Source organism: Bos grunniens, chromosome 18 (genome assembly GCF_055505025.1).
Source record: "Bos grunniens cultivar Pamir isolate PY7600 chromosome 18, Bosgru_T2T1.0, whole genome shotgun sequence".
NCBI lineage: Eukaryota > Metazoa > Chordata > Mammalia > Artiodactyla > Bovidae > Bos > Bos grunniens.
Window position 1 is genome coordinate 64,147,582 of NC_141182.1, and position 18,054 is coordinate 64,165,635.

Sequence of the window (18,054 nt, forward strand, 5' to 3'; positions counted from 1 at the left end):
AAGAATACAGTTGCTTTAAATGCTGGAGTGGGTGCTCAGTCGCTTCAGTCATGTCCGATTCTTTGCAACCCAACAGACCATAGCCTGCCAGGCTCCTCTGTCCATGGGATTCTCCAGGCAAGAATACTGGAGTGGGTTGCCATTCCCTTCTCCAGGGGATCTTCCTGATGAAGGGATCGAACCTGGGTCTTCTATGGTGCAGGTGGATTCTTTATCGCTGAGTCACTGGGGAAGCCTTACAGAGGGACGATATTTCCACATAATAATGGCCATGTAACAAACCGCAGCTATCATCTACTCCATATAAAAAATCTTGGGGATAGGGTGGGATGATTTGCGAGAATGGCAGTGACACATGTATAATATCATATATGAAACGAGTCCCCAGTCCAGGTTCGATGCACGATAGTGGATGCTTTGCACTGGTGCACTGAGACGACCCAGAGGGATGGGACAGGGAGGGAGGAGGGAGGAGGGTTCAGGATGGGGAACATGTGTATACCTGTGGCAGATTCATGTTGATACATGGCGAAAACAATACAAGATAGTAAAGGTAAAAAATAAAATAAAGAAAAAAAAATCATGGAAGCCGAAATACACAGGACACTTATTTGACAGAAATGTCTTTGTTTATTTGAAATTTAAATTTCACTGGTGATCCTCTTTTTCATCTGGACACTCTGCTAGGAGCATCCTATTTTACGATGAAATGTTCCCTAATGGGGGGACAATCAGCAGTCACCTCAGTTTCACGAAGAAGAAAACTAATGAGACCTGCATTCACTGAAAGAAGAACAACACGAAGCCAGAACTTATCACAAAAACACAGGCTACACTAAAGTAGAAAACAAAATCTGAGGGGAAAGATAAGTCATCACTCAATATTCACCAAATTCATGTGAATGGAACCCCATCGGGTTCCAGTATGATCGTAAGTTCTTCACATGTCACCCTTTCATTGTATCACATAAGTGACAAATAATCCAGAATTTCCTTCTCGGAGCAGACGGCACTTGGACCTGATGGTGGGTACTGGGTGACTCATTTGGAATGGATTTTCCAGTGGCGTTTGAAAGTCCCCAGGTGACGAAAGTCACCGAGACACTCGGGGCACACGTAGGGCTTGAGGCCAGAGTGGATGCGTCGGTGAACGTTGAGGTTCCCTCGGTGGCTGAAAGCTCTGTAACAGTGCTCACAGCGGAAAGGCTTCTCCTGGGTGTGGGTCCTCTTGTGATCCCGCAGTGTGGAGTCGCGGGTGAACTTCTTGAGGCAGAGATCACAGCTGTAGGGCTTTTCGCCAGTGTGGATCCGCTCGTGAACCCGCAGATCTGAAGGCTGTATGAACCCTTTGGCACAGATGTCGCATTGAAAGGGCCTCTCTCCTGTGTGTGTCCTCTGGTGCAGGGTAAGCTGAGATTGATAAGGAAAGCTCTTTTTGCACATCCTGCATTCAGAGAGTGCCGGTCCTGGGGTTTCTGCTCCCTCAGGAAGACTGGTGGGTCCCACGGTGCCAGATGAACCAATAGAATGGGACCCAAGCTGTCCTGAGAACTCTCCTTGGTCCAAACACGTGGCTGCTTCTTGACGCACGTCTTGGCAAGTCGGACTGCTGTCCCGTTTCCTTTTCATATGTCTGCGATTTTTTAGAGGACCTCGTCTGGATCCCCTCGTAGTGGAAACATCTCCCTCTGGAACACAGGAAGAAAGGGTTCAGGAGCCACATTTTAAATACCAGTTTCTTCTTGAGGATTCTTCTGTCTCTCTATGTTTCCAGAATCCCCTGAAAGAGATGCAGCACCACATTTAACAAGGAGCATTTTCTGTGCTGCCGGCCTCACTGGAAACCTGATGTTAGCTGAGAAGTTCCCATCAAGCAACCGAGCTAAGAGCTTGGACTGTGGGGCACTGGAACATTGATGATGGAGAAGGTTGGCACTGGACAATGATCTCCACCCACCCATCCAAGGATGGTGATGCTGGCTACCCAGCCTCATGCCACCACAGGAGGGAGTCACTAACTCTGCTGGATTCCACGGTTTTGAGTACTCACCAGGACCCTTCAGAAGTTGAGGTGCTTCAGATTGAAGGGTTTTTGTCTCTCCCCTGTCTTCCAGCAGGTCCTTCTCCAAGTTCTCCCTGGGCGTCAGACCCTCCAGCTCACCTGTTTCAGGAACAGTCTCTGGCGGGAGAGCTCTCTCATCCTGACAAGGGACAAACAAGCAGAGTCAATAACCCTTCTACCTCAGTCCATGGAAAACTCTTTCCTATTTCCCCATCTGCCTCGTATCTTGACCTTATACTCCAAGTTTCTTCATGAAATTTTAGGGGCTATGCCCTGACTTCGTCTGGTCCACCCCATCACCCTGATTGATAATCATCTCCTGATACTCAAGGCTGTCCTGGATCTATACAGACTGTATCTTGCAATCAAATCCGGACATCCCAGTTGGCACTCTGACTTCTCTATGCACAGGTCTCTCCACGTCATACGACTCCTGCCTGCCCCCGACTCTGGAAGGAAGAACTCTAGGCCCAGCTCTCTGGACTCCATCACTGTTGGAGACTTGCCTGGACGCATCTTTGCGATGGTGGTTACCCGGTACATAGGAAGATGACGTCCAGTATTCCTGGTCTCTGCTCCATGCAAGTCAGTAGCATCCCCTGCCCATACCCAACCTTATTTGAACAAATCCACTGTCTTCCATTCATTCTTCAAGGGAAAGTGTTAGCCGCTCAGTCGTGTCTAACTCTCTGCAAACCCATGGACTATAGCTGCCAGGTTCCGCTGTTCATGGGATTCTCCAGGCGAGAACATTAGAGTGTAGCCATTCCCTTCTATAGGGGATCTTCCTGACCCAGGCATCGAACCCAGGTCTCCTGCATTGTCAGCAGATTCTTCACCATCTGAGCCACCAGGGAAGCCCAATGTCTACTGGGGGGCATTTTGAGTCCACTTTGTGTCACTCCTTCAGTTGCAAGGAATGATCATATTCTGAAATATGACATGCCCTTGGGCAAAGTGGCCTTGGGTAAATCAGCTGTCAGTGCATTTACCTGCAGCAAATTGAACCTAGCATCATGTCAGGAAGACAGGATTCCCTTCTCCCCACTCCTAAGACTAGAAGCTTTCATAGCAGAGGGACAGAGATGGATTATCTTCATTCTCACATTGATTAGAAAAAATGCCTAGTAACTGAATGTATCCACGGGAATTCCTGGAAGCATTGGGTCCATTCCTGTCTTTTGACAAATCTCCCCATTACTCCAGCAGCCACACCCACATGACTCTCTTCTACCTGCTTCCACTCTCTCACCTGCTCCCTAGATAGGTTCATGTCTCCTGGCAGATTCTGCAGCCCTTGGCTTCCTTCCTGGCCATCCTCTGGAGGTATGACCCTCACGGGGGGTTGGGGCTCCCCACACGGGTCTCTCTCATCATCCATGTCACCGGCCTTGGTTTCAACCATCTCAATATCGGGATCGTGCACAAGATATTTCTGCCCTTGTATGCAGACTATGGTCTGTGAGGGGAGAAATCAATCAAGATCAGTCTCTATAAGACCTGGAATGTAGCTTTCAGGCATCCAATGGCATTGACAATAGAAGCTCCCGTTTGGTGTAAAAGATCTACGTCCTTCGAGTGAGACAGCCAAAAGTATCTCCCAAATTGCCCAACTGTGAACTTCTCTCACCTGTTTGGGAACCACTGATACAGAGCCAAACCCGCAGGTCCTATCTTGTGATCCCTGCACCTTGCACGTGTCTCCTTGTCCCACACCCATCACTAAGGTCCTACTCACCCAGTTCTTGGGTTTCTGCTTATTTCTCAGCACGTCCTCCAGGTCTTTGCAACTCTGCACCCCACTTTCTTTGAGCAGGACCTGGCACTCCAGGGGCATGCAGATCATGAACTGCTCCAGCACCAGCCTGTCCATCATCTGCTCCTTGGTGTGAAGATCCGGCCTCAGCCACAGATGGCAGAGTTCACGGAGTCTCCTCAGATCCTCGACGGGGTCGGACTCCTCCGAGCTGCTAAATGTTCTGAACCGGACTTGCCGGGTTTCCTGGTCACAGTCTGAGTTTTCCATGAGTGTGTCTTGGGGTGGCACGGACGCCAGTGACTCTGCCCCAGGGCTGTCTGTGATGTGTCCACAACCCTGAAAAAATGTCTGGTCCTTAGCCATATTGATGGAGGAAATTTCCAGTAGGACTCTGAGCAAATGCTTCTAGAAGTGGGTGCCCAGTTGACGCCTATGGAAATGGATTTCCTCTGCTTTTCCTCAGCATTAAAGTCACTGGTTAGAAGTCTAGAGAGACAAAAGAAGAAACAAATGGGTTTCATTTTTTTCCACCCTTCTGTCTCCCCTACATCCCAATATTGGACACCATTGCTCAACCCATTCAACATTCATGAAACTGTCTGGTCAGAAATGACCATAGGGCTTCCTTGGTGGTCCAGTGGCTAAGAATCTGCCTGCCAATGCAGGGGACATGGGTTTGATCCCTGATCTGGGAAGACTCTGCCTGGCTCTAAGCCTGTGCACCAGAACTCTTGAGCCTGAGAGGGGCAACTACTGAACCTGAGCTGTAGACTCCCAGCTCTGCCATTGGAGAAGCCACCACAATGAGAAGCCCATACCCCTCAGCTAGAGAGTAGTCCCCAGTAGCTACGACTAGAGAAAGCCCTCACAGCAAAGAAGACCCAGCCCTGCCAATATGAATGAATTAAAAAACTTAAAACTAATAATAATCATATATGTAGTTTTTAAATGGCCATAGGGTGCCGCTCAGAAACCCTTGAGGAAAACCAGCCACCTCACAGCAACATGTGTGGAAACATTCTTATACCCTTGCAGAAGAGCTGGATTAACCGTTGTTAACGTGGGGTTAGAGTAAGATCTCCTGTCACAAGGTCTCCCAGCTAATGTAGGATGAACAGAAAGCAAGATCTTTCTGAAACCCACCCGAGTGTCCTGATTTCTAGGCATCCTCCTTGGAGGTGCCCACTCATCACTTACCCCTTCCAGGTCTCTTGCCCTCAGCCTCCTCAGGTCAGGCACTGGCTCTCAAAGTGTGTCTGGAGCTGAAATGTCTGTATTTATAGGGAGTTGGGTGAAACTCCAGGGGTTTCCGGCCATAACCTCATCATCCCAGTGATTGGATAAAGGGCATGGGAGGAACCACTTTGGATAATCTGGGTAGATTCCATTTCCTGTGGAGACTCCAACAGGAAGAACCATTAAAGAGGCCACCATATTGGTTTGGCAGTAAACTTTCTCTAATGTATTTTATTTACTTTAGACTTTGTGGATGGCATTTCTTGGGGAAACAGATTGATTTTCCTGATCTGATGAATTTTTTCTCTCTGCTTGGAGACCCTGAGGCAGTGCAATAAGTGTAATTCGATGGTTGTAATCAAATTGGGTTACCTAATCTTGTTTCTTTCTCATGAAATAGGTCATGAAAGACTTTTGTCTAAAATCAGCTGATATGATCTACTGATAGAAACCATTTCAGAGAGGCATCACAGAAACCGGAGGTTGTACATCAGTAGGGAAAAAGAGGAGAAGGCAATGGCGCCCGACTCCAGTCCTCTTTCCAGGAAAATCCCATGGATGGAAAAGTCTGGTGGGCTACAGTCCATGGGGTTGCTCTGAGTTGGACACGACTGAGCGACTTCACTTTCACATTTCCCTTTCCTGCATTGGAGAAGGAAATGGCAACCCACTCCAGTGTTCTTGCCTGGAGAATCCCAGGGACAGGGGAGCCTGGTGGGCTGCCATCTATGGGGTCCCACAATGTCCGACATGACTGGAGTGACTTAGCAGCAGTTAGCAGCAGCAGGGGAAAAGAATGACACTTATCAATTTAACAAGCCTTCTTTTTCTAAATACCTAAGGAAGCAGTATCCAAACTAGTACAAAGGGAACATATCTCAATATAATAATGGCCACATAGACAAAACAAGGGCTATCATCCACCTGTAGCAAATTCTTAGAAAACACACAGCTCTTTGATAGAAATGTGTTTGTTTATTTGAAATTTAAATTACACTGGTGAACCTGTATTTAATCTAGCCATCTTGCTGCTGCTGCTGCTGCTGCTAAGTCGCTTCAGTCATGTCCAACTCTGTGCAGCCCCATAGATCGCAGCCCACCAGGCTCCCCCATCCCTGGGATTCTCCAGGCAAAAACACTGGAGTGGGTTACCATTTCCTTCTCTAATGCATGAAAGTGAAAAGTGAAAGTGAAGTCGCTCAGTCGAGTCCGACTCTTAGCGACCCCATGGACTGTAGCCCACCAGGCCCCTCCATCCATGGGATTTTCCAGGCAAGAGTACTGGAGTGGAGTGCCATTGCCTTCGCCAGCCATCCTGCTAGGAGCATCCTATTTTACAAGGAAATCACACCTGACAAGAAGGCAATCAGCAGTAGCCTCATTCTGATGATGAGGTACTGATAACCAGTGAGACACAGCTTCATTGGAAGAACAAGAACAACACAGAGCGAAAACATGTAAGAAAACCAGAGTCTAACATCCTAAGGCAATTCTCCTCCAATTGAAAATACACAAATGAAAAAGAAAACTATAGTCTATAGCAAAGTAGAAAACAAAATCCAAAGGGAAAAATAAGTCATCACTCAAATATCCTAATTCACTCAAATATCCTAATTCACGTCAGTGGAACCCTGGGTTCCACGATCCTCCTAAGCCCTTCCCCTGTCATCCACACTTTGTATCACACAGGTGAAAATCATTCTAAATTTTCTCATTAAAACAGAAAAGATCTGGACCTGAGGGCAGGGTCCTGAGCCAGTCATCTGGAATGGATTTTCCGGTGGCGTTTGAAAGTCCCCAGATGACGGTAGGCCCTTTGACACTCGGGGCACACGTAGGGCTTGAGCCCAGAGTGGGTGCGTTGGTGAACACTGAGGTTCCCTCAGTGGCCGAAAGCTCTGTCACAGTGCTCACAGCGGAAAGGCTTCTCCTGGGTGTGGGTCCTCTTGTGAGCACGCAGCGTGCAGTTGTGGGCGAAGTTCTTGAGGCAGACATCACAGCTATAGGGTTTCTCGCCAGTGTGGATCTGCTGGTGAACCCGCAGGTCTGAAGGCTGTATGAACCCTCTGGCACAGATGTCGCATTGAAAGGGCCTCTCTCCTGTGTGTGTCCTCTGGTGCAAGGTAAGCTGAGATTGATAAGGAAAGCTCTTTTTGCACACCTTGCATTCAGAGGGTGCCCGTCCCGGGGGTTTCTGCTCCCTCAGGAAGACTGGTGGGTCCCACGGTGCCAGATGAACCAACGGAATGGGACCCAAGCTGTCCTGAGAACTCTCCTTGGTCCAAACACGTGGCTGCTTCTTGACCCATGTCTTGGCAAGTGGGAGTGCTCTCCCGCTTCCTTTTGACATGTCTGCGATTCTTCAGAGGACCTCGTCTGGATCCACTTGGAGTGGAAACCTCTCCCTCTGGAACATAAGAGGAAAGGGTTCAGGAGCCACATTTAAAATATCACCTCCTTCCTGGGGACTCTCCCCTGTCTCTCTGCCCTCCCAGAATCTGCTCAAAGAAGAGATTCAGCACCATATTTATCAAGGAGCATTTTCCATGGTGCCAGTCTCATTGGAAACATCCCTAATCTTGGCTACAGACTTCCCAGAAACCAAACTACCTAAGAGTCTAACTGATGAAACACTCTGGAACGTTGACAATGGAGAAGGTTGGCATTGGAGAACCAACTCCTACCCCACAACACCAAGGGATGGAAATGCTGGGTACCCCTTCCTGGACATCAGTGGAGGCAGTCAGTACCTCCTGTGGTCTCCAAGTTTCTAATACTCACCACGATCCTGCAGAAGTTCAGGCTCTTGAGACGAAAGGGTTCTTGTCACTCCTGTGTCTTCCAGCAGGTCCTTCTCCAAGTTCCCCTTGGAGAGCGTCTGACCCTCCAGTTGACCTGTTTCAGGAATGGTCTCCAGTGGGACAGCTTTCTGGCCCTGACAAGGGGCAACCAAGCAGAGTCAATCCCACTGCCTTAGCCCACGGCAAGCTCTGTCTCCTCTTTCCGCACCCGCCTCGTACCCTGATCTCACACTCCAGCTTTCTGGATATCAGTTTGGGAGATATGCCCTGACTGCTTCCCATCACCCTGATTGGCAAACCTCTTCTGATTCCCATGTCTGTCCTTGATCTATATCGACCACCTCTGGCAAAAGTCCAGACTTCATAGCTGGCACTGCCAATTATCTTTGCACATATCTCTCCACCTCATCTCACATTCTCCAGGCCCTGAATCTGAAAGCAGAGGATTCTGCTCTAGGGCTCCTGACTTCACCACTTGTTGATACCTTGCCTGGATTTCTCTTCGTCATGGAAGGTGGCCTGGGGCATAATATGATGATAAGCAGTATAGCTGTTATACTGTACAGCTCTATTCTATACTATATAGCTCGATTCATGAGAAATCAGTAGCATCTCCTCCCCCCATTCACATTTCAAAACAATCCACTGTCTCCAGACATACTCCAAAATCTGAGGGGGAAAATGACTCCAACAGGGAACTTGTTATTCAATTCAAGGTATTTACAATATCCCCCAATATTAGTGCCTCTGATGAAATCCATCATGTGTGAAACAGCTGTGAGTGCATTTACCCCTGATAAAGTGACCCAGCACCATCCCGTGCAAACAGGACTCCTCTGCCCTCATGCTTCGGGCCACAAGCTTTCATGGTGAAGGACTATGAAAGATGGACTGTCTACATTCTCACACTGGATGGAAAATGGCCGGGAACACAATGCATCCATGGGAATTCCTGGAGGCAGTGGGTCCATTACTGTCCTTAGCCAAACTCTCCCAATTACTTCCACAACCACGCCCACCCGATCCTCTTCTACCTGCTCCCAGACTGGAGGTCAGGACATCACACTCACCTGCCCCCTCGACAGGTCCTTGGCTCCTGGCAGATGCTGCCCATCTTGGCTTTCCTGCTGGCCCTCGTCTGGAGGGATGACACTGACTGTAGATAGGGGCTCCCTGGCTTGCTCTCTCTCACTGTGCCCTTCATTGGCCTCAGATCCTAACATCTCAACACCCGAGACTGGCATCAAAAAATCCTCGCCTTGGACACGGACTACAGCCTGTGAGAAAAAATTCAAATAGGATTAGTCTCCCTTCACAAGACCCAAAAAGGTATTCATTGCATATACTACCTTAGAAGCCCACCTCCTGGGAATGACATTTGAAAGACCAACACCCTCAAAGTGAGGATCTACAGAAACATATCCAGTGATGCCACAGGCCAAGTGCTCGCCCTTCTGGGAATCACTGATTCAGAGCCAAGCCCTCTGATCCTTCTCCTTCATCTCCTAGTTCCCAGCCGCTCATGCCACCGTTCCCTGTCTCAGTGGGTCACTAGGGTCCTACTCACCCATTTCTTCAGTTTCTGCTTCTTTCTCAGCACCTCTTCCAGATCCTTACAAGTCTCGGCACCACTACTTTTGACTAAGACCTGGATGTCCGGCGGCATGCACTTCACGAACTGTTCCAGCACCAGCCTGTCCACCATGTCCTCCTTGGTGTGAAGATCCGGCCTCAGCCACAGACTGCAGAGTTCACGGAGCCTCCTCAGAGCCTTGATCGGGTCGGATTCGTCCGAGCTGCTAATCGTTCGGAAGCGGAGGCGCAATTCTTCAAGGTCGGAGTCAGGGTTTTCCCTTCCGGTGTCTTGGCGTGGTGCAGACGCTGGCGACTCGGCTCCGGGCCTGTCCGCGTCAGGGCCACGACGCCTTGTCTGGTTCTCAGCCATACTGACTGTAGACTTCTTCAGTAGGCCTCTGGGCAAATGCTTCTAGAGTCGGTGCCCAACTGACCCCGATGAAAAGGAATTTCCTCTTGCTTTTCCTCAGTAATAGATTCAGCATTCAGAAATAGGGGGCAAAAAAGAAAAACGAATGCAGCCAATTAGTTTTTTTTTCATCCACCCTACCATCCCTCATCCAATACTGGGCATTATTCCTCCCTCAGAATTTCACACCAGGGACAAGAATCCATTCTCTTATTCCTCCGACATCCATCTTATAGTACAAGAAACTGAGTGGGCAAAAATCTCCACAGGGCAGTGCTTTAAAGCCCTTGTTGGAAAAATGAAGCACACCACACGACACCATGGAGTGTGGAAACAATCTCATCTCACAGAAGATTCCACAAATGAATCACAGTTCCCGTGTGGCCGGAGGGAGATCGGTGGATTTCACACGGTCTCTGAGCGAATGCAAGGTGAACAGAAAGCCAGGACTTACTGAAACCCACTTCCACGTGCCCTGACTTTCGAGCGTTCTCTTTACACATTGCCCATCAATTACCTCCTTGAAGCCTTCTTGCCTCGGTCCTCCTCAGTTGGGGACCTGCTCTCAAACTTGGCTGGCGGAGAAACGTCTCTCTATGAAGCTGGAAAAAATGCCCGACCTCTCGGCCTGTTACCCAATCGGCGCATGGATTCGTTGAGGGCGGAGCAAACCATTCTAGATAATCCCACTTTACTTAATCACAGGGATTCGATTGCCCATGGAAACTTGCTCAGGACAAACCACGATTTACTAAAGAGGGCTCCATAGTGATTTAGCGACAGATTCTGTATATTTTGTTTTTTCTGTTTTTGGCCAAGCAGGGAGGCAGGTGCGGTCTCAGTTCCCAGACCGCGGAAGGAAACCACGCCACCTGCAGCGGGAGCGCTAAGTCTCACCCGCTGGACCGCTAGGGAAATCCCTCGGTTTCCTTTTGGATTTGATTGATTTTGGACTTTGGGGACTGCATTTTGGGGTGAACGGACTGGTTTTAATGATCTCGTGAATTTTTGGTCTCATTGCCCGGAGAGTTTGACGGAGTCAGAGACATGATGGTGGGAACCAGATGGGTTTGACTCCTGTCTTCTTTCTGTTCTTGTGAGATAAGTCTTCAAAGGCTTTTCTAAAATCAGCTGATGAGGTAAGGTGTTTGAAGACCCAATTTCTAAGTAGTCTTTTTGAAGACTAGAAGTTGTACACCAGTAGGAAAAAAGAAGGACACCTATCACTTTTGGAAGCCTTCCTTTTTCCAAACACCTTGGGAGGAAATCCCTGAAAACGTATGGCGTGAGTCAGTCTATCTCAGCATAACAGCCATGTAGGCAAAACCACGGCTATCACCTATTCCCTGTAGAAAAGTCTTACAAAATACGCAGACACTCTTTGACAGAAATGTGTTTATTTAAATTTAAATTCCACGGCAGAGCCTGGCCTCTGTGCCAGGAACATGCAGTTTTACAGTGAAGTCCCACCTAACAGAAAGGCAGTCAACAGTAGGCTCAGTTTCATGATGAAGTTTTGAGAATTAATGAGACATGCTTTCAGTAGAAGAATAACAAAGGAAAGCAAAAACTGATTGAAACAGGCTACACTAAAGTAGAAAACAAAATCCAAAGGGAACGATAAGCCATCACTCAAATATCCTCCTCATTCATGTAAATGGAAGCCCCTGGACCCAATATCCTCCGAAGCTCTTCCCATGTCATCCACCCTTTGTCTTACAGAAGTGACAAATCATTGTGAATTTCCTTCTTGAAGCAGAAACGACTTGGACCTGAGGGCAGGGTCCTGGGCCAGTGGTTCGGAATGGGTTTCCTGGTGGGATGTGAGAGACCCCAGGGAGCAGAAGGCAGGTCACACTGGGGGCACATGTAGAGCTCGAGCCCAGTGTGTGACCACTGAGGTTCCCACTGTGGTTGAAAGCTTTTTCACAGTGCTCACAGCAGAAAGGCTTCTCTTGGGTGTGGGTCCTCTGGTGAGCGTGCAGCGTGGAGTCGTGGGGGAACTTCTTGGGGCAGAGATCACAGCTGTAGGGCTTCTCGCCCACGTGGGTCTCCTGGTGAACGCACAGGTCCGGAGGCTGCATGAACCACTGGACGTGGATGTCGCTTTTTTCTCTTTGTAATTTAAAGGGCCGTCTCTCTTTTATGTGGTTCCAGAATAAGGGCCCATTACTTTGATAAGCACGGGCTCAGCAGAAGCCTCAACAGAATATGTGTAAAAGAATGTTTCCAAAGGCTCCAGAGATGACCCCAACTCTGCTTCCTGCTTCCCCTGGACAATACTCCATCTCCTGGGTGGGGCGGCTACTTGGTCCAGCTGACTTTAGGAATGTCATAGTGCTCCGTGAGCGTGTCCAGGTGTCTGTTGAAGTCCTCCACTCTCTGCTTGTGGGTTTTGGATGCTTTCTTCAGGATCCTCTCCATTTGTCGCTTCTCCTGCACCTTCTCAAAGGCCACCTGGGCTGGGGACAGCTTGTCGAGGTGGCGCCTCAGCTCCTCCTCCTGGTTCTTCTGGAGTTTTCCTATCGTTTCCAGGAGTTTTGCCTTGTCTCTGTCCTTTTTCTTCTTCCGCTTGGTCACACCAAGCTCTGTGACTCCTTTCAGCTTCAGGGGTCCCTTTTGGACCTGCTCGTAGGCGTCCACGCTGCCCATCTTTGGATTCGGATTTCTAAATGGACAAGAGTGCGGGGTCAGTTTTCTCAAATGGAAATTGGGACAATATCGTTCTCCTGTGTAGATCCGAGAGGTTCCCTCTGTATGGGTTAACACCAGTGAACATAGACGAACATCTCTGCTTCGCCCAGGGGGCCAGGGTTCAGAAAGCCTTGAGGAATAAATGCAGCACACCACAACACAGCATGGAGGGTGGCAACACCCTATAAATCAAGGTGATTTATAAACCTATAAATTAGATGGAGGCAGGCGGGGGGAACCTGAAAGACCTCTTATTTAAAATGTCTTTTCTGCAAGAGAAGGATCTGTGTTCCATTATATTTCCCAAGTTCCATTTACATGTTTAAAGTCTGTGAGGAAGTTCTTTTCCTCACAGAGAGCTCAGCAGTCAACCGTAGTTAATATGGAGTTTAAGAGAGATCCACCACTTTCAGAAGATCTTTGAGCTGATGCAAGGTGAGTAGAAAACCCAGCCTTCCGAAACCCACCACCTCCTTCTGTATTGATTCCCAAACCTTCTCCTTAGACGTTCTCACTCATCACTTACTTCCTTGGAGCCCTCTTGCCCTCAGCCTCCTCAAATCGGTGACTGGCTATCAGTGTGTGTCTGGGGCTGAAACATCTCTATTTATAGAGAGCCGGGGGAAATGGCAAGGGTCCCTGCTTGTTACACCATCAGCACAGAGATTGTGCAACGGTGGTTCAAGCCATTTATATGACTTCATTTTAGATAATCCAATTTATCCAAATATCCAGTTTCACACGGACACTTCACTGGAAAAAAAAACAATTTATCAAAGAGGCCTCCATGTTGGTTTTCTGGTAGACTTCTCTGATAGCTCAGGTGGTAAAGAATCCACCTACAATGCAGGAGATGCTGTAGTAATTCCTGGGTCAGGAAGATCTGCTGGAGAAGAGATACGCTACTCACTCCAGTATTCTTGGGCTTCCCTTGTGGCTCAGCTGGGAAAGAAGTAAAGTGAAAGTCTTTCAGTCATGTCCGACACTTTGTGACCCCGTGGATATACAGTCCATGGAATTCTCCACGCCAGAAGATGAGTCGGTAGCTGTTCCCTTCTCCAAGGGATCTTCCCAACCCGGGTATCAAAGCCAGGTCTCCTGTATTGCAGGCAGATTCTTTACCACCACGGAAGCCCGTGCACTTTTTGGTAGTAAGATTGATTTTCCTGGTCTATCAAATACTTTTCTCATTTACCTGGAGAGTTGGAAGGAGTCAAAGCATAGGTATCTGAAAGTTTTACCTAGTTTGGTTAGTGGCGGAAGAAGAAAAAGGACATAGACAAGGCAAAACTCCTGGAAACGATGGGAAAAATCCGGAAGAACCAGGAGGAGGAGCTGGGCGCCACCTCGATAAGCCGAGCCCAGCCCAGGTGGCCTTTGAGAAGGTGCAGGAGAAGGAACAGATGGAGAGGATCCTGAAGAAAGCATCAGAAAGCATCAGAGAGTCGCTCAGTCATGTCCAACTCTTTGCAGCCCCGTGGACTGTAGCCTACCAGGGTCCTCCGTCCATGGCATTCCAGGCAAGAGTACTGGACTGGGTTGCCATTTCCTTCTCCAACAACTGTGGAGGTGGGGGAGACGACTGTCCAATGGCTGACTCCCCCCACCTCCTACCCTGGACAATTAATGAGCGACAGCTTTTATAGATGGAGGGAGGGGGCTACAAGCAGAAGCAGTGTAGTCACCTCTGACAACCATCTTAAAAGTGGTCATCACTGGTCTGATGTGTGTCATCTTGATTGTTGTAAATACAGTTAAGCTTCAGTTCCAGGGTCCAATTGTTTTCATTTCTTGGGTCATTCTCAGAATCTCTCATGGTTTCCCAGGAGGCTCAGTGGTAAAGAATCCGCCTGCCAATGCAAGAGACATGGGTTTGCTCCCTCGGTTGGGAAGTTCCCCAAGAGAAGGGAATGGCAACCCAGTGAAGTATTCTTGCCAGGAGAATCCCATGGATGGAGGAACCTGGTTGGCTACAGTCCATGGGGTCACAAAGAGCCACTTCACTTTGCAACTGCATGCACTGCAGCACGCCAGGCTTCCCTGTCCTTCACTATCCCCCAGGAGTTTGCTCAACCTCGTGTCCATTAATTTGGTGATGCCATCAAACCATCTCATCCTCTGTCGCCTCCTTCTATCTCAAAGGATGTTAACTTACAGGCCCAAGATGGAGGCAACTAATTCAAAGAAGCAATATAGAATATAAAGACTGGGTCTCTTCAGAAACAGGGGTATTAGAACCATTATCGAAGAACACAAGAAATTAATACGATGAAATATGAATAAGACTTCAAAACACAGACACAGTTAAGTAGTAGTTAAGAAAGTGGATAATAGGGCTTCCCTGGGGGGCTCGGAGGTAAAGGCTGTGCTTGCCAATGAGAGGACACAAGTTCCATCCCTGACCCGAGAAGATGCCAGGGCTCAGGAGCAACTAAGGCCGTGCGACACAACCACCGAGCCTGGGAGCCGCCACTACTGAAGCCCAGAGCCCCGAGAGTTGGGGGTCCCCACAAGACAGGTCACTGCAGCGAGAAGCCTATGCCCCGCGACTGGAGAGGAGCCCTGCACCCCGAGCAGCAACAAAGACCCAGCAGAGCCAAAAACAAATGGAGTTAAAAATAAAATACACACCGAGGCTGAGAAACTGCTATTGAGGAAACGTGGTGATGGAGTGAGATGCCGGGTGATAAAGCAACAGCCAGGCCTGTCCGTCTCCAAAGAACCACTGATTGTGTCGAGATCTGAAGACAGCCTGAGGGTGTCGGGGGAAGGACTTTCCAGACAGTGGAGGAAAACCCTAGAAACCAGACCGCAAAGCCAGTTGGGCTTGGTGTGGTCAGGTGTGCAAGGTGGCTGGGGAGTAGAGGAGAAGGTAGAGAGTGTGAGGAGCGGTGCCCTCCGAGGGTGTGAGAAAGGATTTGGATTTGCCAAGGGAATATTTCATGCAAGGATGGGCACAATAAAGGACAGAAGTAGTATGGACCCAAGAGAAGCAGAAGATATTAAGAAGAGGTGGCAAGAATATACAGAACTATACAAAAAAGATCTTCACGACCCAGATAATCCCAAAGGTGTGATCACTCACCTAGAGCCAGACAGCCTGGAATGTGAAGTCAAGTGGGCCTTAGGAAGAATCACTATGAACAAAGCTAGTGGAGGTGATGGAATTCCAGTTGAGCTATTTCAAATCCTCAGACATGATGCTGTGAAACTGTTGTGCTCAATAAGTCAGCAAATTTGGAAAAGTCAGCAGTGGCCACAGGACGGAAAAGGACAGTTTTCATTCCAATCCCAAAGAAAGGCAATGCCAAAGAATGTTCAAACTACTGCACAATTGCACTCATCTCACATGCTAGCATAGTAATGCTCAAAATTCTCCAAGCCACTCTTCAACAGTAAGTGAACCATGAACTTTGAGATGTTCAAGGTGGATTTAGAAAAGGCAGAGGAACCAGAGATCAAATTGCCAACATCAATTGGATCATTGAATAAGCAAGAGCGTTCCAGAGAAACATCTAGTTCTGCTTTATTGACTATGCCACAGCTTTTGACTGTGTGGATCACAAGAAAATGTGGAAAATTGTTAGACAGGAATGCCAGATTCATGAGCTGCCTCCTGAGAAATCTGTGTTCAGGTCAGGAAGCAACAGTTAGAACTGGACTTGGAACAACGGACTGATTCCAAATCAGGAAAGGAGTACGTCAAGGATGTATATTGTCACCCTGCTTATGTAATTTATATGCAGAGTACATCATGAGACAAGCTGGGCTGGATGAAACACAAGCTGGAATCAAGATTTGCAGGAGAAATATCAATAACCTCAGATACACAGATGACACGACCCTTCTGGCAGAAACGAAGAAGAACCAGAGTCCCTTGATGAAAGTGAAAGAGGAGAGTGAAAATCTTGTCTTAAAACTCAATATTCAGAAAACTAAGATCATGGCATCCGGTCCCATCCCTTCATGGCAAACAGATGGGGAAACAGTGGGAAAAGTGAGATAATTTATTTTCGAGGCGGGGGAGCTCCAAAATCACTGCAGATGGTGACTGCAGCCATGAAATTAAAAGGCTCCTGCTTCCACAAAGAGAGAACCTCTCGGATCTACAGTAGAGAACGATATTGTCCCAATTTCCATTTCAGAAACCTGACCCCCCCCAACTTTTGTCCATTTAGAAATCCGAATCCAAAAATGGGCAGCATGGACGCCTACGAGCAGGTCCAAAAGGGACCCCTGAAGCTCAAAGGAGTCATAGAGTTTGTTGTGACCAAGCGGAAGAAGAAAAAGGACAGAGACAAGGCAAAACTCCTGGAAACGATGGGGAAAATCCAGAAGAACCAGGAGGAGGAGCTGAAGAGCCACCTCGACAAGCTGACCCCAGCCCAGGTGGCCTTTGAGAAGGTGCAGGAGAAGCGACAAATGGAGAGGATCCTGAAGAAAGCATCCAAAACCCACAAGCAGAGAGTGGAGGACTTCAACAGACACCTGGACACGCTCACGGAGCACTATGACATTCCTAAAGTCAGCTGGACCAAGTAGCCGCCCCACCCAGGAGATGGAGTATTGTCCAGGGGAAGCAGGAAGCAGAGTTGGGGTCATCTCTGGAGCCTTTGGAAACATTCTTTTACACATATTCTGTTGAGGCTTCTGCTGAGCCCGTGCTTATCAAAGTAATGGGCCCTTATTCTGGAACCACATAAAAGAGAGACGGCCCTTTAAATTACAAAGAGAAAAAAGCGACATCCACGTCCAGTGGTTCATGCAGCCTCCGGACCTGTGTGTTCACCAGGAGACCCACTGGGCAAGAAGCCCTACGGCTGTGATCTCTACCCCAAGAGGTTCCCTCACGACTCCACGCTGCATGCTCACCAGAGGACCCACACCCATAGAAGCCTTCCTGCTGTGAGCACTGTGAAAAAGCTTTCAACCACAGTGGGAACCTCATGGTCACACTCTGGGCTCGAGCCCTACATGTGCCCCGAGTGTCACCTGCCTTCTGCTCCCTGGGGTCTCTCAAATCCCACCAGGAAACCCATTCCGAACCACTGGCCCAGGACCCTGCCCTCGGGTCCAAGTAGGAAATTCACAAAGATTTGTCACTTCTGTAACACAAAGGGTGGATGACATGGGAAGAGCTTCGGAGGATATTGGGTCCAGGGGGTTCCATTTACATGAATGAGGAGGATATTTGAGTGATGGCTTATCATTCCCTTTGGATTTTGTTTTCTAATTTAGTGTAGCCTGTTTCAAAAAGTTTTTCTTTCTTTTGTTATTCTTTTACTGAAAGCATGTCTCATTAGTTATCAGTACTTCATCCTGAAACTGAGCCTACTGTTGACTGCCTTCCTGTTAGGCAGGACTTCTCTGTAAACCTCAATGGTCCTGGCACAGAGGCCAAGCTCTCCAGTGGAATTTAAATTTCAAATAAACACATTTCTGTCAAATGTGTCTGTGTAGTTTCTAAGACTTTTCTACAGGGAATAGGTGATGGCCGTGGTTTTGCCTACATGGCTGC

General features: G+C 48.3%; 1 protein-coding gene and 3 pseudogenes across 8 annotated transcripts; 1 reads left to right on the plus strand and 3 right to left on the minus strand.

Annotated features, from left to right (window-relative positions):
- Positions 1 to 610: 610 nt before the first annotated feature.
- Positions 611 to 5,090, minus strand: LOC147354762 (zinc finger and SCAN domain-containing protein 5C-like). 6 transcript variants are annotated; one of them, XM_086354891.1, is made up of 5 exons: positions 5,019 to 5,090; positions 3,801 to 4,307; positions 3,315 to 3,521; positions 2,051 to 2,201; positions 611 to 1,688 (listed from the first exon to the last, which is right to left on the minus strand). In XM_086354891.1, the coding sequence occupies exons 2-5, from the start codon at positions 4,182 to 4,184 to the stop codon at positions 1,042 to 1,044; spliced, it is 1,389 nt and encodes a 462-aa protein (XP_086211017.1). In that variant the 5' UTR covers positions 4,185 to 4,307; positions 5,019 to 5,090; the 3' UTR covers positions 611 to 1,041. The 6 variants fall into 6 exon arrangements, with proteins under 6 accessions (XP_086211017.1, XP_086211018.1, XP_086211016.1 ...); XM_086354892.1 differs by having other exon boundaries at positions 2,162 to 2,201; positions 4,965 to 5,075; XM_086354890.1 differs by having other exon boundaries at positions 4,965 to 5,075.
- A 1,586-nt stretch (positions 5,091 to 6,676) lies between these two features.
- On the minus strand, positions 6,677 to 10,455 carry LOC147354763 (zinc finger and SCAN domain-containing protein 5C-like; annotated as a pseudogene). Its single transcript, XR_015146602.1, has 4 exons — positions 9,426 to 10,455; positions 8,929 to 9,135; positions 7,839 to 7,992; positions 6,677 to 7,464 (listed from the first exon to the last, which is right to left on the minus strand). The product of XR_015146602.1 is annotated as a zinc finger and SCAN domain-containing protein 5C-like (transcript).
- A 767-nt stretch (positions 10,456 to 11,222) lies between these two features.
- LOC147354764 (protein FAM32A pseudogene) lies at positions 11,223 to 13,112 on the minus strand (annotated as a pseudogene). Its single transcript, XR_015146601.1, has 2 exons — positions 13,063 to 13,112; positions 11,223 to 12,510 (listed from the first exon to the last, which is right to left on the minus strand). The product of XR_015146601.1 is annotated as a protein FAM32A pseudogene (transcript).
- Positions 13,113 to 16,691: 3,579 nt separating this feature from the next.
- On the plus strand, positions 16,692 to 17,192 carry LOC147354765 (protein FAM32A pseudogene; annotated as a pseudogene).
- The last annotated feature ends 862 nt before the right edge of the window (positions 17,193 to 18,054 follow it).

What these genes read in the sequence shown, in the direction of transcription:
- LOC147354762 (XM_086354891.1), bottom strand. Translation starts at nt 4,184, where the DNA reads ATGGCTAAGGACCAGACATTTTTTCAGGGTTGTGGACACATCACAGAC. An exon ending in TGAACCTATCTAGGGAGCAG is followed by an intron (nt 2,202 to 3,314) that starts GTGAGAGAGTGG and finishes GTCCCTTGTCAG; the next exon opens with GATGAGAGAGCTCTCCCGCC. An exon ending in TCAACTTCTGAAGGGTCCTG is followed by an intron (nt 1,689 to 2,050) that starts GTGAGTACTCAA and finishes CCTGTGTTCCAG; the next exon opens with AGGGAGATGTTTCCACTACG.